The sequence below is a fragment of the Podarcis melisellensis genome, assembly GCF_964234715.1.
Source record: "Podarcis melisellensis genome assembly, chromosome: 12".
NCBI classification, from domain to species: Eukaryota; Metazoa; Chordata; class Lepidosauria; order Squamata; family Lacertidae; genus Podarcis; species Podarcis melisellensis.
The window spans coordinates 23,246,363-23,273,036 of record NC_138544.1 but is presented as its reverse complement, the minus strand read 5'-3'; the positions used below and the strand labels follow the sequence as shown (position 1 = coordinate 23,273,036).

Here is a 26,674-nt window from a genome sequence, read left to right as displayed (position 1 = left end):
GTTCTTAGTTTCGGTTGCCCAGATGAATGAAGAAACATTCTGTATTAACATTAGTCAGCATGCACACCGTCAGTGAAGGCCCTCTTTCCATAACACACACAGGACAACACAGGAGGAAAATAAAAGGGGGGAAAGGAATGTGTTAATTGGATACAGCTACTAAGGAACTTTTCTCTAAAAAGAGGGAAATTTCCTCCAAAAATTCGGCAATATGGCGAGAATATCTTTCAAGGCCTGAAGAACTTTATGGTCTTCTTATGTGAAGGCTAAAGGTGTCTATGGTCACTGAAATGAGAAAAAGCAAAGCTTTAATATCACTGTTAATTACAAATGCAAGTTTAAATGCAGGGTGTGAATATCCAAATGCATTAGGCGACTTTGGAAAATAACCACAACCCATAAAACGTCAGGTTCTTATTCGCAGTTGCAGATTTAGGAGTGAGATACAAAGAGACTGGACCAAACATTGAAGCCAACTTATATTTCTTTTAAAAAGTAGTTGTTGGTATGAGGGTATAAAAAGGACTCACTTCACTTGAAGAACTTAATTTCTGTATCAACACAGTCATAGAAAAGGTCCTCTACTTCAGAAGGATCAAGAACTTCCGAGCTGGTAATGATGCTCTCCATCGCGTCCAAGCCTTGCTTTTCGAGGTCTAACATGGTTCTTCTCAACTTCTCTCCTTTTTCCTACAAAAATTAAGGGACAGCATGAAACACCTATGAAGTGTCTGAAAGCTTAATCCAACAAAATCGTCTCAAAACTTGTATGTGCATCCATGTTTTCAGTTCAAGGAGAACTTAGGGGTTTTATCTGCTGTGCCGTTGCACAAACACAGCACAACAGTCAAACCACAGCAGTACCTCTGTCAAGTTTAGAAATACCAGTTCCGGAAAAAAGGATGCTTTCGCCCAGAGATCATGTTGAAATAAAAACAAACAGCCAAGTTTACATATTCCTTTCTCTCTGCAATGAAGGATGGAGTATGTGAGTTTAAGATTCGAGGAAGGAGATCTTTAAACATTACACTATAACTCTAGGTGGTGTTTTTTCTGTGGGTCACTCCAGCAGCACTAGGGTAAATGTTTAACGTCCCTCAACCATGTATCACAGCTAATTTTGTGGGAGAGAACCACAGGCTCTTATGTTTATCACCCTCAAAGTTTATCAGTAGTGAGGGAAAAAGGACCAACAAGAATGTGTGTTAAGAAGAATGGTAATATTTACTGGACTTTAAAAATAGCTTAGAGGCCATTTTTGCTTCATACAGCAAGTGGGACTGCAACAAAATGTTGTGGTGTAGAGGATTCCTTGTCAGACAACAGTGCCTGTCTTGCACGATACTTGCCCCGCCACAATGTTCAGTCTGCCTTCCATGCTCTGGCTGTTTGGGGCTTTCCTTCCCTTTTTTGGATTTATTTTTTCCGAAGCATCTTTTGTACTACTGCAAACCTTTGAGGGTCCCCCTCACCAATGCCTACTTGGGTATGGATGGTGCCATTTCACCCATATTAAGGATCTATACTTGGAAAATGAGCTTGCCAGACAGCTGGAATGAGATTTGGAATAAAGCTTCCTCATATGACTTTCTTGCTGGATCCATTACAACTAATTTATGTATTGCTGGAAAGGAAACTCGTTCATTTACACTGCACACTTTGTCAAACTGGCAGATTATCAATTTCAGTTTTCAACAGATAATGGTTTAACCCTCAAGACTACTGCACTGGCTATCTTCCGGACCTAAGCTACAAGAAACTTATTTCCCAACAGCCAACGGGCCTTTCAACAAAATACCTCATTGCAACATCTGCACCATTCCTTTGGGACCCCCCTTTTACTTATTTGGAGAAATCCAAGAGGTGCCCGATCGCTCGGGCATCTGGAAATTCGAATGCAAGCATTAAAGAACGGAAATGTCAAAAGGACTGCCTCCTCTTGCATGAACCTGCCCAAGCATCATGTTATTCCTAAGGGCTTGCTCTGCCCCTCCCTCATCAGACGTAAGGTGGGTGCTGACCAGAAACATAGCCCTATTTTTGAAATTCCTTCCCCTAGGGCAGGGATTGGGAGCTGTGGGCCCTCAGATATTGTTGGCTTTCAACTCCCATCCAGCCCCACCAACATGGCCACTGTTCAGGGGTGATGCAACATCTGAAGGGACAAATATCAGGCTCCCCATCTTTGCCGGGGTCTTGCAGTTCTTGGAGCCAAGTATTTCTTACATGTATCTAACACTGGAATTTCGTCAGCCCTGCTGCTTACCTTGCATTAGGGGTTGTTGCTTCCTAGTATGCAATTTGACTACTACATGTTTTTATATAGCCGAGCAGCGTGATAATAGGTCAATGCAATACATTTAGAGCTGAACTACGTTTTCAGAAAGAGCACGTGCCACAGCAGTTCCTCAATTGTGTAGCGCTACAAAATGCAAGAGGACTGAATGATGCCTTTAAGTGCATTTGTGTGCCGGGGGGGGGGGAGAATTCTGTGCACAGAAAACTAACACTTTAGGAGGGAAAGAAGGTTAAAACTATTTCAGGTGTAGATTTTCCACAGGCAAGTTTATTTTGAGGTGATGGAGATTTTGTACTTGTTGCTCAGATATGAAACATCCCCTCTTTTTAAACTTTACAGTGACCTAAAAGGGGATTTGACTGAATTTCAAGGGCTCAGGAGAAACGAAACAGAACTCAAAATGTAATTTCCCTAGATCTTCATTTTTTAATTTTTCACTGGTGTTATTTTCAGAGTGCTGGTTTACCTGCTCATTCTCCATGACAGATCGCGCCCACTCGTGTGCTTTGTACAATTCGTGTCTACGGTCTGGTTTCTCCTGGAACCGGGGGATTTTTTTCACAGGATCATCACTACCAAAAATGGGTGACTGTACTTTTGATACTAATTTCACATTATCAACGAAGATAAAAGGTTTAAATATGGACCTGAAAGAGATCAGAGGAATCACCAATTGTTAGTTAAGGCTACATTTTATATTATCACTTAGCAGTTTGCTCAGCTTGTTTCAAAAACAGAAAGAAAAGAAAAATTATCACATAAACTTTGATGTGTTGCACAAAATAACTGGGCCATCTGAAAAGAGGCATTAACAGTAACACAGAGACAAAAGCCATAAAACAGACTACACTTACTTTTAAACATATTTACTAAATCAGTTCCTTCTAACTGTTTGCAGATTAGGACTTCTGTTTCCTTTGATTGCTAGGGAATAAGCCAGTCTATGCCATGAAGAATAGCTCAGCAAATATATATTATTTTAATCCTGAAATATTCTGCACAGAGCTGTTCTTAAAAATTAGAATAGATGCACAATGTGTTTAGCAACATGTTTTTAAGAAATGCCTGTACAAATTGGTATGTTCAAATCTTCTTTGTCTCCTTTACTCTGGGGCTCCATTAAGATATTTTAGATGAGGTCTGTAACACACTTTCATTAAAAAGGGAAGACCCAGCATTTGGGGTTCACTGACATTTGCTTTCGAAGTGCTAAAACTTTTTAGATAGATTTGCATACATTTTCACTTCTCTAGCTTTGAGGAGAATTTTTTTTAATACAAATAAATTGCACCAAAAAGGGAAGACCAGGAAACTGGAATAACAGCAAATCTCCTTCCGAATAATAAAATGAAGCTTTCATTGAGAAAGAAAGCAAGCAAGTTAAATTAACTGTACTGCTTTCTGCTTATCCTTTTGCTTTTCATCCCTTTCATTTATGGAAGATATCACATTAAAGGGGTTTGCTCCCTTCCATTATTGAAGGCGGGGCTTTGAACAAGCAATAAATGCCACAAGGAGGATTAAAGGGTAAGACCTACTGTATGGAATGCTAATGAAGAACTATTGATCTTTTCATCAGGAATTGCAAAATGGCTGCTATTTCCCCCAAATACTTTAGAGAGTAAATTGAGGTTCTCATCAACTGCAGTCAGTAGAAGAGCTGTAAACCCTTGTTCTGAAAATGACAAGAATGATCCAAAGAATTGCATTGATGGAAAACAAAGGATATGGCGACTCAAAAGTGCTTCACTTTACACCGATGCTCTTAAATAGTCTTGAGTGAAGTTAGGTGCATGACCAAAAATGATCCACTACATTCACATTTACTTTTCTTAGGGAAACTTACCAGCCTATTCAATATATGATCCAGTATTCTCTCCTGTTAGAGGTCTTATCCACACTTAAGGAACAAGCCTTATGACCTATAGATTTTTAGGTAAAACTCTCTAAACAGCAGAAGTAAACATTCAAAGATGTCTCAGTGCTAATATTCCGATGGAGGGGAGAAGTAGGAAAGGACTGGCAGAAGAGAGATCTTGATGAACTATTTTGCATGCAGTTTACAGCAAATAGATTAGCAGAGTGTGAATAAATGCTGATGCAGTTAAAAACACAATGCAGCTCTAGCTCTCAGGCTCAAAATGGTAGATAGGAAAACAATAAATAGCCCCAATGCAGCAGGAGACACTGTAGGAATTTCTGCTGAGTCAACGTAGCTTCTACGTACTTAGTCAAAGGCAGAATGAAACAGGCTAATAGGGTTGCCATGTTAAAACTGAAGTAGGTTCTGCTGTAAGTCAGATGGCCTTCTCAGTGGAACGCTCTCCCACCAGATGTCAAAGAGAAAAATAACTACTAAACTTTTAGAAGACATCTAAAGGCAGCCCTGTTTAGGGAAGCTTTTAATGTTTAATAGATTATTGTATTTTAGTGTTTTGTTGGAAGCCGCCCAGAGTGGCTGGGGAAACTCAGCCAGATGGGCGGGGTATAAATAATAAATTGTTGTTGTTGTTGTTGTATCAGCTGACTCGCTTGCCGTTTTGCCTTCCCAACCTGCCTTATCTAGACTGAGGGCAGCGATTGCAGAAATGGATTTAGGCAAAGAAGAGACCCTTTGATTGCTTCGATTAACTTTGCATCAGTAAACAACGTGGAATCAGCCCGATAAATAAGTTTTTAAAATGCAAAACTAGAAATTAATTTTTGAGGCTTGAAAAAGTACTGGCAGCCTGCCAGGCACTTTCTCCAACATACCTTGATGGATCTGGTGTGCCGGTAAAATAATGGATGCACGGGGAACTAAGATTCTGAGGTAATACGGACACCATGCTTGATGTAGTAAGAAAAGACTCTGAATCCACACATATACCACCAGACTTATCCCGCAAGATGTCAATCATCATTTCCACAGTGATAGCGCCTGGAAAAATATCAAAACAGAGGCATTAACAGGGTAATAAATTTAAGTCTATCCTACACTGCCGCTCCCGCACTGGGCAGAGGGTTGGATTCAATGGTTGGGTCCCTTCCCAGTCAGTAACTCAAACTGGTTAATCCCATAAAGGGAGGGGGAAGGATCTCTAATTGTTAATAAGTGATCAAAGTTTTGCTAACATTTACACCATCAGAGGCACTGATGTTTCCATAGGTCTCTTGGCTGGAAGGCAGCCAAAGATCTCCAAGTCTCTCTCGCTTACAAGAACATGCATCTCTAAAGCATCACTTATACACAGAATACACTCAAAGTCTATACGATGTTTTCCTTCCAAAAAAGGAAATGCATAATCTTACCAACAGAAGTGAAATTTTCAAAACTCAGTTCATGTTTTTGGCTACAAACTCATGTATCAAAAGTGGAGTAGTGGTGGATTTTCTACGTACCTTCTTGCTTCTCTAGGCTCTCCTTCGCCAAACAGCAATCTGAATGGTTATCAGCCTGAGAAAATACTTGAGAAAAGTTGAACTCTGTATCTGCAGTCCACCACCCTTGACTTTCCGCATAACTTCTAAGCTCAGGATGTTCTGCATCAATCTTTGTAGTTAAGGAAAGCTGGTTGCAAATGCACTTGACTCCCTCTATGAAAAAAAATATCATTTATTCAATTATCGTTCATTAAATGCAAATTTAAGCTGAATCTATTTTACATCATGCAATATCAATCAATTAGGCATGCAGAGATCACGAAAAGCGGGTGGCAAAATTCATTTCCGTTGGGATCACCATTCCCAGTCAAATACTTTTGAGGATTATTTGTAAATAACGTGCAGAGTGAATCAGGCATCATCATACTTGATCGTCAGTCTTACAAAAGACAGAGGCCTGGATCCAGACTAAGTCAATGAGCCAAGTTAGTCATGACTTAGTTGAGCTGAAGTTTTATTTATTTCAACTGGAACTAACATAGTTCGCTTCAAATGCAATATGCTAATGTAGGGGACAAGAGCAGGAAAGAAGTAGCTCCTCTCCATCCGTAAGCCCATTAGCTCTGTGAACCAACACACTGCCTTCCATGATGCAGAGATGATCATTCAATGCAGCATGAGGTCTTCCTTCTACCTAGTGGAGCAGGAAAGTGCAGTAGTTATCTTCCCAACCACCCCCAAAGGGATCCTAAAAGACACAAGGACCACCTCTGTGCAACAAACTCACAAGGGAAACCTACAGAAATAATTACCAACATGTATCTGTGTTGGTGCAGTCCAAATAATTGGTGCATATCGCTTTTCTATGACATATCTTTGGGTTGAGGCACAGGTCAATTCTGTGTCCAGGGCAGCTGTTTACAAGCTCCATCTGGTACGCAGGCTGAGACCCTATCTGCCCGCAGACTGCCTCGCCAGAGTACCGCATGCTCTGGTTATCTCCTGCTTGGACTACTGCAATGCGCTCTACATGGGGCTACCTTTGAAGGTGACCCGGAAACTACAACTAATCCAGAAGGCGGCAGCTAGACTGGTGACTGGGGGCGGCTGCAGAGACCACATAACGCTGGTCTTGAAAGACCTACATTGACTCCCGGTACGTTTCCGAGCACAATTCAAAGTGTTGGTGCTGACCTTTAAAACCCTAAATGGCCTCGGTCCAGTATATCTGAAGGAGCATCTCCACCCCCATCGTTCTACCTGGATACTGAGTTCCAGCCCCGAGGGTCTTCTGGCGGTTCCCTCACTGCGAGAAGCCAAGTTACAGGGAACCAGGCAGAGAGCCCTCTCTGGCGCCCGCCCTGTGGAACGCCCTCCCACCAGATGTCAAAGATGTCAACTACCACCAAACTTTTAGTAGACATCTGAAGGCAGCCCTGTTTAGGGAAGCTTTTAATGTTTGATGTATTACTGTATTTTAATATTTGGTTGGAAGCCGCGCAGAGTGGCTGGAGAAGCCCAGCCAGATGGGCGGGGTATAAATAATAAATAATTATAATTATAATTATATGTAGGGGACAAGAGCAGGAAATATATAATTATAATTATTATTATTTCCCTTTTCTAGGACAGATACAAGAGAACACTTGTCTCTTTCGGTATAAGACCATATAGTGTCACCAAAATTAACTTACTAGTTGCTGAGAATGCTACTACGTACTAGAAAAATGGACTCGAGAGCAAAATATGAAGTCTACCTTACACCTGTGCCTTATTTATAGGAAGTCAGAGTATTTGTCCATCAAACCAAGTATTGTCTATTCTATTCTGGAGGTAGCTCTCCAAGGGTCTCAACTAGAGGTCTTTCCCAACAGCTGCCACACGATCATTTTAAACTGGAAATCAATGCAGCAATCCTATCCACACTTACCTATAAGTGAGCCCCGCTGAATTCCACAAGACTTGTTTCTGAGTAGGCATGATGAGGATTGCCCTGTTAGCATGCTGGCCAAGGACTATGATCAGATACAGTCCTATGTGCAAACAGAGCAAGTCCATCTTCCTTTCAGTGGAAGTGCTCACATTACTGTGTGTGCAAAAAAGTGCCATCCATTAAAACAGGCACCCCCAACCTGCAGCCCTCCAGATGTTTTGGCCTACAACTCCCATGATCCCTAGCTAACAGGACCAGTGGTCAGGGATGATGGGAACTGTAGTCTCAAAACATCTGGAGGGCTGAGTCTGAAGAAGCCTGCTGTAGAGGCTCCATATGAGCATGAGAGTATACGAAGAACTGAGCAAAAAAAGGGTTTGGATAAGGCCAGTTGCACAATTGGTCTTAAAACTTAAAAATGATTTCTATGTACACTTACAAGCCGGAACAAATTTGCGCGTGGGAGACTTAAATTTGATGGTGCACCATTTTAAAGGTTCAGTGAATGTCAGCGACAATCTGAAGCTGACATGAAAATGTCAGCAAGTCAGAGAGCCACAATTTCAAGGGACAGATGTGAAAGTAATGTGCACAATTAACCTTGAATGGGAGAACAAGACCTGCAGATAGAAAAGATCTTTGGTCAGTCAAATGTTATTTCTGCTTGAGTGAGAAAAACAAAACTCCACACAGGCAGAAACAGATTGCCTTATGCAGAAAAAGCTTTCTGAATCCTGACATAAAATTCAACCAAGCCAGTATGTTAGAAACTCCCAGAAATTGTCCTTAAGGTTGACAATTAAAAACAACAACACAAAACCTGCTTTAAATGACATACTACCATTACAATCTGGAAAGCAGGAACAAACATTAAATGGAAATAGGAAATTCATTCATGAACAACTCATCATCGCCATGGCAAATGTTCATGCACTCAATCGCGTCCTCATAAATAGCAGGTTGGGATAAAAATTACAACGGACCTGTAATGTTCTCTGCTGCCCAGTGTTTCCCAACAGTCTCCAAGACCCAAGCTTCTTTTCTGTCCACTATCAGATACGCAGTCTGGAAAGAATGGCATACACTCCCATCTTCGTAATAATTGCCTCCTTGGCCATGCTCTTCCAACAGAGAGACAATGACATCCAAGGCTTCTTTAGCTGTTCCACCCCTTTCTAGACCAAGCCTGGGGAGGGAACCAAAGGAGGTGGGGAAGAAGCAACTCAACTACAGCAACAATGGAAGGCCATGCCAAAGCAAGCTTACCAGCCTGCCAAACGATAAAACGAAATCTAGAACAAGATCATCATTTGGTTAAGCGATCATGAACCCGACTCCCAAAGCCCCATTTAAGGGTAAAGGCCCACTGGACAGTTAAGTCCAGTCAAAGGCAACTATGGGGTGCGGAGCTCATCTCGCTTTCAAGCCGAGGCAGCCGGCATTTGTCCACAGTTCTGGGCCATGTGGCCAGCATGACTAAACTGCTTCTGGTGCAACGGGACACTGTGATGGAAACCAGAGTGCACAGAAACGCCGTTTACCTTCCCGCCGCAGCGGTACCTATTTATCTACTTACACTGGCGTGCTTTCGAACTGCTAGGTTGGCAGGACAGAGCAGCAGGAGCTCACCCCATCGCAGGGATTCGAACTGCCAACCTTCTGATTGCCAAGTTCAAGAGGGTCAGTGGTTCAGATCACAGCGCCACCCACGTCCTCATTATTTCTACTAGAACAATTAATTTAGTTTAACATATTTGCATCCCATTACCACACTTAGTTCATGAAGACTAAGATATGTAGTAAAGCACTAACATACAAGAACATACAACACTGTATTATTTATTTAGTAGTAGTAGTAGTATTCAGTGGAGTAAGCCTTTGACAGGGTCGTCCTGTTGGCTCTGCAGGCTATTAGGGAAGATTTATTTTGTAGTAGCTTGAGGACAGTTGTCACAACTGTACCATTAAAATGGTTTGAAATGGGCAATAGTTTTCATTTTCATCATAGCGTCCTGCTGTGACATGGAACAGGATTTTTTGGTTCAAAATGAACCAGTGGTCCACTTTTCTTTGAATATAAACTCTTGTGGGGTATAGTTGGTTTTTTAATTGTACCTGTATATTCTTTAGTGCAGGAAATGGGACTTAAGATGTCTATGTGCTCCATTTTGCCCTGCCCCACCACCAATTTACTAAATCAAAACAGAATGTTAGCAGATAACATTCCTACGTAGTTGGGAAAATGCAGAGGAATTGTCACAGGGTGAAATAAGGGAACTGGACCTTCTGATGGTCATAACTTAACCTTGGTCCTATATAACTGAAGGAGTGTCTCCACCCCCATTGTTCAGCCCAGACACTGAGGTCCAGCGCTGAGGGCCTTTTGGCGGTTCCCTCCCTGCAAGAAGTGAAGTTACAGGGAACCAATGCTGTATTGTGTTTTTAATATTTGGTTGGAAGCCACCCAGAGTAGCTGGGGAAACCCAGGCAGATGGGTGGGGTATAAATTTATTATTATTATTATTATTATTATTATTATTATTATTATTATTATTATTATTATACCTCACCCTTCTATAACCTAATTAAAATTAGCTCCTTTAGTAAGGACCAAAGCAAACTCTTATTAGAAAGTTACATTTCAAACATCCATAATTTTGATTAATATTGGCCTGCTGTTGCCATTAGGGAATTAATCCCAGAACCCATTCATGCTGGAGTATTTGGATATAAGCCGATTTATTCCCATTAAAGTCAGTGACTGCCAGTCTCCTGCTGTTTTTAAGTTCGAAAAGCAAAATGGATTTGTGAATAATAAAAGTGCCTCCTGTTCATAACAAAGTGGGCAGATAAAAGAAGATTCCAGCGTAGAAATCTGCATTGATAATGTAAAAAAAAAAAAACCCAGCTTATTAAATATACTTCTAATCAGTCATGTGATGAACTGATCTTCTAACTAAACTGAACAACTGTGTTTTCCCAAAGGAGGATTCAAATCTTGCAAGGACAGTTATAAGACCTGCACGCTTGAGAACTGCTTGCAACGGGGAGAATTCACGCAAAAAGAGAGAATCAGGCAGACCCAATCAGCTTGCTTAGCAGTCTTGCTTGACAGCTTGTCAGATGTCAAACAGATAGACAACTATTTGACTTTCAGAAGACATCTGAAGGCAGCCCTGTTCTGGGAAGTTTTTAATGGCTGATGGTTTACTGTGTTTTTAATATTTTGTTGGGAACTGCCCAGAGTGAATGGGGCAACCCAATCAGATGGGCGGCATATAAATACAGTAATACAATTATTATTATTATTATCATTGTTGTTGTTGTTGTTGTTAGTTCCAACAGCAGCCTTTAGCCCTATTGCAGTTTCTAGCATGGAAGCCAATCCCATTTCTTTTCCACCCTTTCCTTCTTAGTATCTCTTTCCCAGCCATAATAGTTCTTACTGACATTAAGCTAATCTCGCTGTACTATACAAACAAGACTGGCCAGAGGAACCATGTCAATCAAGCTGGGCTAGAATAAAACGATTTTCTGGAGCTCATTCTTCAGCACTTGAGTGAACGGCAAATGGTTTTCCATTGGAATGCATGAGATGCAGTATCCCTGACAATGATTTAATTATTCCAGAGTCCCCGGTCCCCCACCTCCCCGCCTTGAAGCACACAAGCAAGAATTCTAAGTCACAGTAAGCTGTTTTGAAAATGAAGACTAAAATGAAGCTCATGGGCTGTACAGATTTACAAAGCAACTGCCGCTTTTAAAAGCACACTAGGTTGTATTCCAACTTTTTGCATCTTGGCAGATCCATATTTTTTTTAATAGGAGTGCCCAATTATTACTTTAACGTTTGTGTACCGTGCTCACCATTCCCAGAGTTTCAAGCCCAAAGAATACATCACATACAATGCTAAAAAGCACAGAGATATGGCAGTTCATGTATTAAAGATGAAAAGAAACACTTGCATTGTACTTCATGTATAAAAGCGCACAGTGTTTTCTGCTGATATTTTGTACAGCTGATTCATTGCTCAGAACACTTATCAGGCTACACAACCCATCCACAATGTGGTTGTTAATCACCCACGGGGTGGATTTGATTTAAATCAAACCCATTTAAATCACGATTTAAATCACTAGTCGGTAAGACTCGATTTAAATCGTTTTTTTTACAGAAAGACTCATTCTTGCTGGTATAACCTTAATACTTACAACAGGATGAAGGTTTCATTTTTGGAATAATAAATTTTCAGAGTAGTTTTTACAGTTATATCAAAAATTACTGATTTGGTTATGCTATAAGAAATACATATACTGATCATTATGAAATTATTGTGAGGTTTAGTAAGTTAACTGTTTATATTTGGACAACTTTTCTGCTGTACTTTATTGGAAGGAGAAAAACAATCATTTCCTTAATAACAATTTATTGAACTAAAACAATAACATTATAGCATATGTATCCATGTTTCTTAACGGATGTGGTTAAACAAAAAAAAAAAAACAACTTAGACTGAGTTTTAGCACACATGAAAAACATAAAACAAATCCTTATTTCCTGATGAACAGCCTCTGGACTATAATGTAATTTAAACAGAAAACTATCTTTAGAAAGATTTTTCCTCCAAAAGAATTTTATTTTAAAAATCCAATTTAAATATAAAAAGAAACTGATTTAAATTTTTAAAAATCCTTTTAAAAAATAAAATAAAAACCATTGATTTTTATCCACCCTGATCACCCACCTGACAAGATCCATTCCTAGGAGAGCTTCAGTTTCTGAGGCTGGTTCTTTGGTGATAATGGCTTCATTGGTAATGAAGACTCCATGTTCATTTGCCCCCATTTCTGCCCCCCAAAGCCAGGAAGGTCTGCTCAGAGCAACAGCGTTGGTCTTGGGCACCTGGTCAATCTCAATGTATGTGCACTACAGTCGGGGAGAGGGAGACAAGACCTCACTGAATCAGATTACATTTCTGCATAGAAAGTACTGTGTTATCATATTGACATGTCACCACAATAAGATTTTTACTTGCCACAGGTTAAGTGGCAACTTACAAACTCGTTTTAGACAGTGTACCCCAAAGGATCTCTCACTAGCTCCAAAAGTTACCCAATTCTAGATGCAAAACTGACCATGAATACACAAAAGATACCGGACAAAAATAAAATACAGGCAGTTGATATTAAATATTTTTAAAGAGCAAACATGTCACTTTCCATTGGATTTCAACATGTTGTACTGGTAGAGGAGCGATGCATGAATTTCTAGCACTAGGAAAGAAAAATCCACTTGATTTTATGGGCAGATGCTTTTTATCAAATACGCAGCTGGTTATGAGAAGCATGTTCTCTCTCTAATAAAACCATATACTGTATGTTCAAAAAAATGTCAGTCCTTAGGGGGGAAAAGACTTCCTAAGGGGAGCAGAAAAGCAAGAGTATGTGTATCTCTGTTTCTGTAGATTCTGGAATAATCTTTCACCAGAAAGCAGAATACGCCATTTTTCTGACTAAAGTCTTTGTTGTATAAACTGCAATTTGACCCAGCTGCTGTTAGACTGGCAGTGCCTGGATTCAAAATACAGAAAAAAATGGTCAGTGCTCTTCATTATGAAAACAAAAGGAAAGTGACTTGGATAACTCCAAGGTATTTGTGAGCCAAAGATTCATTTTAAGATTCCTGTTTTCAATTGATATATAAATTTTCACTTTTGGGTAAATGGATCCATTTGACAATATTGACCGTGAGAGTCTATATGTCACATCTGACAAACATGCCCTTTGTCAAACCCACAAATTAAGTACAAAATAAAGCTGTTTACCTCAACTTTGCATCCTGGATCATGAGTAGCAGCAGCAAAATAAACTATTTCCTGTACCTCGTCCCTGGGCCGTGCAGAATTTTTCCCAATGACTACAAGGCCATCTTTAGTGTGTGGTGGGAACGCAACAAAACAGTAACTGGGAGGTGCCAGAGCCATCCTAGAGAAAAAGGGACATTTTAGGATCATAAGAAACTGTCTTATTCCAGGCCATTTTATTTCTCCATTTAGCCAGGGCTGGTCCAAAACATTTTGCTGCCTGCAGTAAAATCGAGCCTTTCTCACAGGGCATTGTACCCAAGGTTGATCAAGTTATTTTGACCCCTGAGGCAGAAAATCCCACAATTGCCCCTCTTGCTGGCAACAAAAACAGAAGAAGAAAGAACAATTTTCCGCCTCTTTACAAGACACGGTATCTCTTCACCATGCCTAATGATAGGGCCGGCCTTACAGCTACCCCAGTATTGCATTTGCTGTCTGACAAGCCGCTCTTTGGGCAGAGAAAGGCCTTTCCCATCACCCGATTCTTTTAAGTGGTGATGCCAGGATTAAACATGGGATCTCCAAGATACACAAAGGATTTGCTCTCCCACTGAGCTACAGACTCTCCCCAAATTGGTTAACTTGACCAAACTGGCATCTGTCTGGTTGCTATTCTTGTCTCACCAGCTAAATAATCCCATTTTAATGAAAGAAAGTCATCCAAAATAGACTTACTGCAGCTCAGTAAACAAAGTCCTTTGAGTGTGAAAGGAGAATGATGGAAGAAGTAGTGGAGAGAATAATTAAAACAGATTATTTTCTATTACAAACAACTATACCCAGGTACAATATAGCCAGGTAAAATGTACTTCCTAACTCAAATGTTTTAGCAGAGAGATAGGCAAGGATTTTTAAGTACCACAAACATGCCACACCTGAGACAAGGTTATTTGAAAAAATAACTTATAATCTCAGCCCCACCAATTAACTGACTGAAGCTTTAATGCACTTAAGTCTACTTGTTTCCATTAATTAACGTCTGCAGCCCTAACCTAATTGGATATACATTAGCAGAAAGCTATGTGTTAGTTCTTTTACTGTCTTAACTTCCTCAACAGAGAATTGTCTTAAATAATTGGAGAATACCTGGCACATCTTGTGCTATTAGTGACCAACTGCCACAATACTCTGGACCAATATTTTGGCTCAGTTCACACATCACGTCAAATCATGATTTACAACCAGCTGCCATTGGTGTGGAACGTGAGAACTCCAAACTTGTGGCAAGAAATCATGCTTAATGATTGAAGTCCTCAAAAACATACTCATTTATTGCTATGTTCTCATGATTTAAAGACTGCAATTGGCGTGTTGGTATCTTTGATGGCGTTCTATCTTTAACTGTTCCTGCAGTTTTAGAATTTTTCTGGGCGGCGTGTTTTGATTTTATCACTGGATACTGTTATTAATGCTTGTGTTTTTGGGTTTTAAATTTATTATGCCTTATGTATTGTTGGAAGCTGCCTTGAATAGACTGTGTCCCGGAAAGATGGTTTATAGCAATGTCTTTAATAGTAAATAAAAGACAACAAGAATAAGACACTTTGGGTCAAAGTGGGCTGCAAAACATAGTTTGGTATAATGTCTGAAATGGCAATTGGTTATTTATCTATCACACTTCAAAGCATCTCAGAGCGATTTACATTAATTTGAACCAATATTCAAATCGGTACTAATACAATTAAAAACGAAACAAAAGCAAAGCAAGCAAAATAAAAGCCATGTTTTAAAAATCAATAAAAGCCTGAGTGAATAAAGATGTATTCACCAGTAGCCAAAAAGGTATCTAATGAACTGTAAGGTTGGCATCCCTGAGGAGACGATTCAAAAGTTGGGGTGCCACCATGGAGGGTGTCCTGCGCTGCCTCAGATGGCAGCGTCTGAGGCAGCCTTTGAGGCAGATCTTAATGTTCAGCAGGTGGGCCAGAAACATAATTCTGTCCAATCTCTGCCTCTGGAGGTTACTACGCTATACAGTGGTACCTCGGGATCCGAATGGGATCCGTTCCGGAGCCACGTTTGCATCCTGAATAGAACGTAAGACTGTGTTTCGCCGATTCCGTGCATGTGCGTGACGTCATTTTGACCGTCTGCGCATGCGGCGAAACCCGGAAGTAACGCGCTCCGTTACTTCTGGGTCACCGCGGAGCGCAACCCGAAAATACTTATCCTGAAGCATATTTATCTCGAGGTATGACTGTAGTCAGAATGCTGAGCAGAAGGAATCTGAAAGCAGAAATGGAGTTCCAACTTATTTGCTCGTGTCTGTTAGCAAAAAACACATTTTGGGACTCTAGGTTTAGCTTGGTATGATATTCAAAGTGCGCCTTTGACAAAATACCGTATTTTTTGCTCTATAAGACTCACTTTTTCCCTCCTAAAAAGTAAGGGGAAATGTGTGTGCGTCTTATGGAGCGAATGCAGGCAGCGCAACTATCCCAGAAGCCAGAACAGCAAGAGGGATTGCTGCTTTCATTGCACAACGATCCCTCTTGCTGTTCTGGCTTCTGAGATTCAGAATATTTTTTTTTCTTGTTTTCCTGCTCCAAAAACTAGGTGCGTCTTGTGGTGTGGTGCGTCTTATAGAGCGAAAAATACGGTAGGTTGGCCTCTTCAATGTCTTCACACAAACACAACCCTACGCACAATTCAGTGTTTAACTATATCCCAACATCACCAATTATTTGATGCACTTTTACATTTCAGTGACACATTAAGTAGGGGCGGGGGGGGGGAGGAATCCTTACCAAATTCCTTGCGTTGGCCATGCCATTTAATAGAATCTGCCCTATGAGCTACTGCCATCAAAGAGCAAGCTTGCAGCCTCTGATCCAACATAAATAAAAATGGCCTCAGCTCACACAGCAAGGATGCGGACTATGACATCCACCACTGGGCTGGATGCTGATTCCTCTAGTGTTATTGCAACAGCTAGAGAAGCTGTGTTTCCCCAGCCACAAATTGTTCATTGTGTACAATACAAAGCACCACTCACTTTTTAAAAGCTTGATGGGTATGCTGCTTGTGAGTATATCCCTTGTCTCAAAAGGCATAAATCCACAGAATGAGGAGACGGATACATCTTTCAAAAATCCCAGGAGAGCAGAACTGTATTATTCATGCACAGTTAATTAGCTCCAAGACACAATTTTAGCAGGTTGCTTTGATATAGATCTTATCAGACAAGACAATGGTCAGAATGCAATATACAATTCCCTCGCGACTACCTGAAGTGACAACTTTCAAGTGATTTCTCACCGTCTAGTGCTTCTTGATGAAAATTAATCTCAAGGGAATTTGGCTGTGTGCTGCTATTTTTGCTGGTGTTTGTGCAGCTAATGCCTTTTCAGTTACTATGCCAATGTGCTTAAAATAGGCTGGCATGCCGAAGAGTAAATAGCTTTGATTAACATGTAAAATGAATTCTTTGTAAGACATTTCAGTGAGCCTAAATGGGGGTGGGTGGGAGATTATTTATTTATTAAAATAAGAACCGCCGTCAAGAGCTCATCTGTACAGATGCTCAGGGCTGTCTCCGGGACTTGTGACTTGCCAGCCATAGAATGAACTGAGGACTGCTATTGTGGGAAGCAAACTTTTATTTTTCATTCTTTCCTTTATACATATATCTGCATGAATGCAAGGCTGCATTCTCTGACTTGTGACAAGTACAAGGTACGCTGTGAGACTTGGCAAGTCGACAACCCCTCGTGCCGCTTCTCAAGTTGTTCATATGTATATTAAAAGTGTCTAATTCTCAGCTCTAACGACTTTTAATTAGAGTGTGTTTAGTCTGCTTCCATTATACGTTGAAAGATGCGCAAGCAGGGCTGGTAAAATCAGCACACATTTTTAGCCCGGGAAATAGGTCAATACTTTGCAATGGTTTGTGCCGAAACAATGAGATTGCAAGCAGAGGAGGTGGGTGGGAGAGCTGGGGTTTTGTCTACCAAATTGCCTTTTGTTTCAGATGGCTAGAGCCATTAGCTTCTGGTGCAAATACAGTCACTAGGAAACAGCCCACAAAAAGCCCAACCAAGTGTGGGAAAAGCCAGTCTTGCTTTGCAATGTGAACAATTGCTTACTGGACTGAATGGGAGGGTGGTCTTTAAACACTTTTTCCACATACTTTTCTAATTTGGTGCCCTTTGTTTCCATGAAACAACCTCGAGATGCTCCTTACTACCTGCTACACGTTGGGGAACATTCAGGCATGCATATTAAAAACAAACCTAGACTAATTAGTTAAGAACCATATGCTGGTATAAATGGCTTGGGTTATACGGAAGGCTTTTTCTCCCTTGATCTGTATCCTCTGTTCATGTTTCTTTGAGCAGTAGCAAAAGGCATAAGCTTTGCAGGAAACCATTTGTTCAAAGGAGACTCATTTTTCCTATTAAAAGAACTTAAGGCAGGTGGGAGCATTTCTGCTAGGAGAAAAGCCTGCATGATGAAACAATAAATCACAGCTCTGCTACCTCTTACATTCCCCTTCAGGCAAAATGCAAGTATAAATAGTACGACTAGCTTACCATTTTCTTTTATTAAATATGAATATTTCAAAGTGACTTGAATTCTTAATGCATCTGTGGTTGCCAACCCCAAATGCTCTAAAAGAGAGATTTGGAATCTCCACATTCTAAAGGGATCTTCTTGGGCACAGTAATACATACCGACTATCTTTGTAAATACACAGGCCCCGATTCAGACACAGAATCACAGAATTGTAGAGTCGGAAGGGACCACGAGGGTCATCTAGTCCAAATCTCTGCGGTACAGGTATCTTTTGCCCAACGTTGGCTGCCCACTCTCCACCTTAGAGCAGATTTATGCCACAAGGTGCCATAGGAAGGCACTGGACATAGTAAAAGATCCATCGCATCCTGGTCACTGTCTCTTTGAGCTCCTGCCGTCGGGACGGAGATACAGGACGATGATGACAAGAACGAGCCGTCTCAAGAACAGCTTCTTCTCCAGAGCGATCTCGGCCCTGAATGGGAAACCTGGACTTTGAAAGTCATCTAATCTTCCTTGCTGTATTATATTATATTGTTTTAATTAGTGTTTTTATAGTTGTTCTGATTTTGAGTGGAGTGCCCTATCTGGGTGGATGGAGCAGCCAAGTAATTTCGTTGTCCCTGAGAGGGGGCAATGACAATAAAGATATTATTATTATTATTATTATTATTATTATTATTAGAATCTCATGCTCTACCAACTCTGCCACGCTCAGCCCCACTCTCATTATAGGGTGACTCAATGCAGAGGTAAGTCAGGAATCATCTGGGAACTGCATAAAAAGGTGCTGTGGTCTAAACCACAGAGCCTAGGACTTGCCGATCAGAAGGTCGGCGGTTCGAATCCCTGCAAGGGGGTGAGCTCTCATTGCTCGGTCCCAGCTCCTGCCAACCTAGCAGTTCAAAAGCACATCAAAGTGCAAGTAGATAAATAGGTATCGCTCCAGTGGGAAGGTAAATGGGGTTTCCGTGTGCTGCTCTGGTTTGCCAGAAGCAGCTTAGTCATGCTGGCCACATGACCCAGAAGCTGTACGCCAGCTCCCTCGGCCAATAAAGTGAGATGAGCACTGCAACCCCAGAGTCGTCTGTGACTGGACCTAACGGTCAGGGGTCCCTTTACCTTTACCTTACCTCCAATATCAAGCAGCTGCACCATCTTTGAATTTCAAGGCCACGCAGAAATGTGGCAGCTCTTCAGTACACTGAAGCTCCCCTGCAAATGCACTACAGCCCCTATACCTGAGCATCTTCCAGAAACAGTGCAAAACTTTGGATGGGGCTACAGTCTCACCCAGTATAATTTAAGGAAGGGGGGAATTTTCCCTTTTCAGTCAAAAAGACTTACAGAACAGCTTACAAATGTCAGACATAAAACAGTCCCCAACCTCATGCTAAAAGGGCATAACAAAAGGGAAAAGGAACTGGGAGAGAGGAAGAAAAAAAGGCTACAGAATCTTAGGTTACAACATTCTACAGTAGTACCTCTGATTATGAACTTAATTCGTTCCAGAGGTCTGTTCTTAACCAGCAACCGTTCTTAACCTGAGGTACCACTGTAGCTAATGGGGCCTCCCGCTGCCACCGTGTTATTTCTGTTCTCATCCTGAGGTAAAGTTCTTAACCCGAGATAGAACTTCTGGGTTAGCAGAGTCTGTATCTCGAAGTGTTTGTAACCCAAGGTACCACTGTAGTTCCGATGATGCTCACACACTGATGGTAAGTCAAGAGTTTCTGACTTCCTGTGAACCAATCAATAGCATACTCATGCTGCCTAAACACTGCCCATTCTCTTCTGGTATAAGTGGGATCAACAAACCAGGTAGCCTTGGCTTCCCATTATACCCAAGACAGGGTTTTGCGGTCCATTTCTCCTTTAGAAGCCATGGCTATTAGCCAACCTTTAGTCGTGTGCCTTACAGATCAGATCATGGGCTTGTTAAGTAGCAACATACCACAATCCTCAGTTCATATACAATATCCTTCCTGGCACAGGTGCCAATGCTATAGGGCCCTGGTCCCTTCGCCCCACAATAAAATATTTAGGGGGGCTGCCCCCCAATATTTTCCGCAGGTTGGAATTTTCCTCCCTCCCTCTCTTGGACAGCCACTTGCCCCGCCCTCAGCGGGTGCCACCATCTTTTGCCAGCTTGCTTCCCAGCTTTCGGCACCATTTCTGAGCACGTTTGAGCCATGGCAGCTGGGGAGAGACGTGGGCAGGCAGGCAGGTGGGCGGAAGAGGCAGGCCGGTAAGAGCAGGCGAGGGGGGGCGAGAGGCAAGTGGGTGGGAGGACGCGGAGGCCTGTGCCCAGTTTTGTGCAGCAGAGGAAGGTGCGATCCACAGAAGTGCAGTGGGGGGTTACAGAAGTGCAGGGAGCAGCCCTCCCCCACAATATTTTGTTCAAGTTTGTGCCTATGTTTCCTGGTTTGCTTATTCCACTTATGCCAGCGGAGGAGTGCCATGGTAATGGAAATATGCAGCAGCACTCATGGTAATTCAGAAACTTGTATTGATGCCTCTGGGACGATGCAGGCTACAAATGAAATAAATAGGTGAGCAAAATGAAATCAGGAGGCTGGAGAGAGAGAGATATATTGTTAATTTATTTCAAATCTGTATTCCAATTAGTTTAGTTCACCCTCAAGGCGGCAAATATAGCTAGTATATTTTGCAGCGGTAATTGCTATTTCATGCGACACATCAGCCATTGAGATCTGCAGAGTAGGAACCGACCGGATTCTGCAACTTTTTGCAAAAACAACAAAAAAACCCCAACATTTTGTACCAGCAGGATGGCAGTCACATTAATCACATTCCTATCGATCAAAAGGCGTCAGGATTTGCTACAATATGCAAAACAAGTCTCTGCTCTAATAAATGAATGTCACACAGATAATATTGCACAGTGACTGAAACTTCCTCTCTGCCCACGTCTGTGCTAAGCCACACCCACTTTTGTTATTATTTACTTTATTTCTTCATTAAATTTATATACCACCCTTCATTTGAGGACCACAGGGTAGTTTACAGTATAAAAACACAAAAATACATAACATAATAACAAACAACAACACACACACCAGTTTAAAAGGCTATACAGCGGTACCTCGGGTTAAGTACTTAATTAGTTCCGGAGGTCCGTTCTTAACCTGAAACTGTTCTTAACCTGAAGCACCACTTTAGCTAATGGGGCCTCCTGCTGCTGACGCGCCTCCGGAGCACGATTTCTGTTCTCATCTTGAAGCAAAGTTCTCAACCTGAGGTACTATTTCTGGGTTAGCGGAGTCTGTAACCTGAAGTGTATGTAACCTGAAGCGTATGTAACCCGAGGTACTACTGTAGATTGTTTAATTAGCCAAAGGCCTGAGAGATAGAAGAATGTTTCTGCCTGAAGATATGCAATGAAGGTGTTAGGTGAGTCTCCCTGGGAGCTCTGTTCCACCTCTGGTGTGTTGCGGATAAGCTAAACCATGGTTTGGCTTAGCATGCTTTATGAACCTGGGCTCATGGTTTGTATTGCTCCAGATAAATAATGAGCTGAAACCAATGTCTGCTCTTTGTTTAAAGCTCAAGGCAAATCACAAGCCTGCGTTCAGAAGACATATTAGCTAAGACAGACCTAGCTCACAAGAGCACGAGCTGAGAAGCAACAAAATGGCTGTAATCTCCATTCCAAGAGCCTGTACATCTGTGCTAAGCCATGGCTTGTCTCAGTCTTACACACTTTGAAATGCTACATTTGAACTGCAAAAGAGATGTTGCTGGGCAACCAAATGCTTCTATAGTTCCCATGCTCTGAGTTCAAGGCGGTTGCAATGCTCTGTGATAGTGGGGTCAGACATGGAGTTCTCACTATTCTTCAGATTAGGGAGAGGCAAAAGATAATTTACCTTCGTTTGCTGGATTACTAGATGACCTGCAGCGGACAAGAAGAGTCTGACTTCTAATCTTACCGTATTTTTCCGTGTATAAGACTAGGTTTCCCCCCTAAAAATAATGTCAAAAATTAGGGGGGGGCCCTCTTATACACAGATATATCTTCCCCCATTTTCTTAAATATGAGTCCCCCAAAATAGGGGGTGTCTTATACATGTCTTATAGAGGAAAATAGGGGCGTCTTATACATGTCTTATAGAGGAAAAAATATGGCATTTTATTTTATACATGAGGAACAACAACAAAAAGGCTTTTAAAAATAATCTGTTCAAATTCCAGATGTTCAACAATTCAGATGCAGATTTTTATTTGCATATATAGGCCAGTCATCCCAGTGTATGACTCACAAAGTGCAGCAAGCAATTCCGCCAGACTGCAACAGAGGAAGTGATGGGAATCAGGGTCACCCCATTGGCTCTGCTGGGAGACAGCTATAATTGGCTCCCCAATCCTAGCTGGCCATTAGAAGGACTGCTATTTAATAATTGGTGCCTGAGTTTACCTCTACCTTTTTCTATCTCTGCCATTATTCCACCCCCTTTTGTTAAAGATACATAAGATGTTCCGAGAGGCTTCTTTTTTGGGGGGGGGGTAAAATGCTTTGGATAAATAGTCTTCAGCCCCTCACCTCCCATGATGCCACTGGCTCAAACAAGAGGTTCACACAGCCAGGAGTTGGTGAACCCTCATGAGTTCTTGTAAAGTAGAAACAAAGTTTTCTCATGCATAGCCAACTCACCAGGGGTCTGGCAATAACCTCTACCAGAATGCCATACCTCGGTAGCCTTCAGCAGATTGTGTCTCAATGAGACCTCCGTGGAGCGATGCCACTGCATGATGACAATGCAACACATGCCATAGGATGCACACCTGAAAAACCTTGATCACTGTGGTACCAAACAACATTTATTAACTGTAATTTAGCTGGAAAATTATGGCTACGGAACAATACATGGGGCGATTCCCCTATCTCAAGCTGCATAAAGGCCACTGCTGCAAGAAAAAGGCAGGAGGAACAATTTTTGGATACATTAGTGAAAGGCGTTTATAGAATGTAAGCACTGTTACCCTCCTGATAAAAATACAGTGTGGAAAAAATCTAGCAGCAGCTCTCCAATAATTCTGGCAGGGGTGGACTTTGGTAATATGGTGCCCTAAGCAAAGACAAAATTTGGCACCCCTCGCCTTTATAAATATTTCTTATTTTCACACACAAAAAACCCTTCATTTTGCTACACTTGCTTTTTTATGTCTCTTCTCAGTGGGTACCTGCATAAATATCAGGTTTTAAAAATTTATTATTATTATTATTATTATTACTATGCACCCCCTTGGCTCGGCACCCTGTGCAGAGAAACCACCCACACCTTCCTAAATCTGGTGCCGGTTCCAGCAAGGATCTTCTCCATATGAGCCACCAGAAATAATTACAGTGGTACCTTGGTTTATGAACTTAATCCGTTCAGAAAGTCTGTTCTTAAACCAAAGCATTCTTAAACCAAGGTGTGCTTTCCCATAGCAGCAGGGGACTCAATTTACAAATGGAACACACTCAACAGGAAGTGAAACATGTTCTTATTCCAAGGCAAAGTTTACAAACCAAAACACCTACTTCCAGGTTTGCAGCGTTCTTAATCCAAGTTGTTCATAAACTAAGCTGTTCTTAAACCAAGGTACCACTGTATACTGAAAGCCACATTCCTTTACATGCCAGTGATGGGCGGGGCCAGAAGCAAAAGTGGGCGGAGCTAGTAGGCTAGCTTCTACACACACCCATTTTGTCCTCTATCCAGGCAAGCAGAGGGCACTATGACTATCAAGGATACATTCCATCCAGGTGAAAACACTCATAGAATCCAACTGAGAAGGAAAGTATAATGGACACTACTACAGGCACTTATACAGAGGTAGCCCACTGGGCCTATGCAGCTGAGTAGTTCAGGGGTCAGTCTAGAAACCCACTAAAATATCAAGGTCTTGCCTTACAGGGCAGCACAGCTACACAAAGGCCAATAGTGCTTTAAACTACAGATCATGAAGATCTAAAAATAACCAGAAAACCCCATTTTGTGAAAAGGAAGGTGCACGTGAATCTCCAAAACCCACAATGCCATTTCAAAACCATAACCTTGAGCTAAAGGCTTGTTCTTTTATGTAAGTAGATCAAACAATGAACAGAGGGAGAAAACATTTCAGTAAAGCCCAATACTTTAGCCTTGAAGAACTTTTGAATTAAAGTCCCAAAGAGACCACCTGAGCAGGTGCATTGCATTTCTTGCAATTATTAAAAACAAAAAAAAAACTCACCAGGCAGTTCATGTTCAGTTCATGTTCCAGTATTCACAATTTTAGAAAAGAAAACCATGCATTATTAGCAGCAAAATCTCACTTTACTATTCACTATTACTGCCCACGCTCATATTTAAATAGGAAGGAGCCAGGGGCCACAATGAAAAGCAAGTTTGTAGAAATGATTTCATTGAGTCAGATGAAACACAAAGGCTAGACTATATATAGCAGGCAGCCATATTATACTTCACACTAGATTCTAGATAGACATCACCTGTTAAACCTTTGTAAATGAGATAGGAATTGCCAGAAAACCACAGAAAGAAGCAGTGGAACTGATTTAAGGTCACAGAAGATGGATGGCAAATGTCAGAAGTGCAGGAAGTCACTGGGGCAACGGGCAGTTAAAACAGCTCAGGAACTTAGCAGCAACGGAGTTACTACAGCTAGCAAGCCTACATTTCCACCCTGCAAGCATCTCTACAGATACAGCTCCACTACACTACAGCATCTCAGCAATATGCACCTGCCCTTCAGTTATACACCCAAAGCCTCGCAGCATCAAAGGACCTCCGCCTTTCCAAAAAATCTCAGATGCGGTATCTACAGCCTAAGCGAATTAAGACTCTGTTCCCCCTGGGGCAAAAGGTGAAAGGGAGGTCTGGGGTGAGGTGGAGGCTCTTCCCATCCAGTGCAGAGCTTGCAACAATCCAACGATTGTGTGAAGCGGCAATTGTGGACCAGGGGGAGGCCACTAACACATGCAGTGGAGAGAGGAGCCCAGGGATGAGTCATCAAGTGCAAAGATCAAGGGCAAGGGAGAAGTAGCCCTATCTTTTAAGGAAAAGGTGTTGGAACTCACCTCATTCTCTTAAAATGGCAAGGGCACCCACCTGAGAGGTGCCGAAACTCAGTTCTGGTGAGTTCTGCCTGGGGCGGGGGGAGGCCCTGGCCCTAGAGCTCATAGGAGCAACTCCTAGGGACCAACGTCCCTTTGGGCCCCCAGTTAAATATTGAGGGGCCCCTGCAAAATGGATGGGCATTGCCATTCAAATAGGGTGTGCGAGCCGCATCGTGCAATCGATTATGCAGGGTGGGGCTTACCTGAGCCGCCGCCCCCCCCCCATTTTATTCAAGTTGGCACCCCTGCTAGAGCTCGTTCTCCTGATTTCTGGGTTGGAGGAGAGGGAAAGCGTTTGTGTGTGTGTATGTGCATGAGGCGGAGGAGGTGACCTGCCTCCTTGCAGAATCCCCGATGGCTGCACCTGCGAAAAAAGAGAGGCCGGCGAGCAGAAGAAAAGGCGCATCCTCGGCGAGCTCTGGCCGCGGCTCCCCATGCAGACGGCGGAGGCAGCAGCAGCGCACCTGCCGGGACCTCCAGGTGCGCCCTTGAGGCCGCCTCGCCGCGATGGGAGAGACCTTGGCAAGCGCCGCCACCTCCCTCAGTCGAGGAACGGTGGCTGCCGAAGACGAGCAAACCCCCAAAAAGAGACACCCCCGGAGCGAGAGAGAGAGAGAGAGAGACCTCACCTTGCCGCTTGCTTGCTTGCTCCCTTCGGGCTTGCAGCTCCGTCTGCGTGAGGGCGAGCAGGCGGCGGCCTCTCCTCCCAGGTAACAGCTGCGCTCCGGCTCACGTGAGCGGCCTGCCAGCAGGGAGGGAGCCAGCAGGCGCCGCTGCCTCCTCGCGCCTCAGCGCCGGCGCGTCTGCGCAGGGCTCCGCCTAGCGGGCGTGCAGCTCCAGCCGTGGGAATAGGCGAGACGAGGAAGCGGGAGGGTCTTCTGGCCGGAAAGGGGCGTCTGGAGTATCCCTCCGCTGACCCGGGGAAGGACGGCTGCGAGGAAGAAGCCCTTTGGGTTCCGGCTAGCGGAGCTGGGTGATGGAACCCTGAGAAGGGCGCCTCTGAGCATGCACAGAGGGACGCCGACTTCCCGCAGCTGAGTGGCGTCTGAGGTGACGGATAGGAGGAGCTCGAGCTGCTGCTTAGCTCCTTGCAATGCCGGAGTCGGTTGGAAACAGCCCCGCAGCCTCAAACCAACGAACGACGGGAGCCGCCATGAAGCATCCCTCTCTGAAGAGCACTGCAGGGTTTCCTATGAAGAGCAACGGTCTCAGGGCACTTTTAAGGACTAACACATTTCTTGTGATAAGCTTGGATTGGAGCTCATTTCATCAGATGCATTAACTGGCGGGGAGGGGGTACGTATTTAAAAACACACCCACGTAAGGAGAAACTATTTTTTATAGCGTTACCTGACCTTTTCAGAAGTTTTTTTTTTAATCAAACATAGATTTACCAAGCTAAATGTCATCCAGCCGCAGAAAGAATAGCAGGTTTGAACTCCTCACACCCAAAACACATTTTAAGACCCCTCACTGAAGAAATTTGCACAAGTTTCGCCCCCCCCCCCTAAAATTGCACGCCCTGGCAGCTGACCTCCATTTCATGGTCTTTGATCCAGAGGTAAGCGCTT

General features: G+C 42.6%; 1 protein-coding gene across 1 annotated transcript; it reads right to left on the bottom strand.

The window, feature by feature from the left end:
- SCRN1 (secernin 1) lies at positions 1–25,910 on the bottom strand. The gene is made up of 9 exons (XM_081883402.1): positions 25,733–25,910; positions 13,421–13,580; positions 12,341–12,522; positions 8,579–8,781; positions 5,681–5,875; positions 5,054–5,219; positions 2,766–2,946; positions 531–690; positions 1–285 (listed from the first exon to the last, which is right to left on the bottom strand). Exons 2-8 carry the CDS (start codon positions 13,577–13,579, stop codon positions 532–534), a joined length of 1,245 nt encoding a protein of 414 aa, XP_081739528.1. The 5' UTR covers position 13,580; positions 25,733–25,910; the 3' UTR covers positions 1–285; position 531.
- Positions 25,911–26,674: the final 764 nt, after the last annotated feature.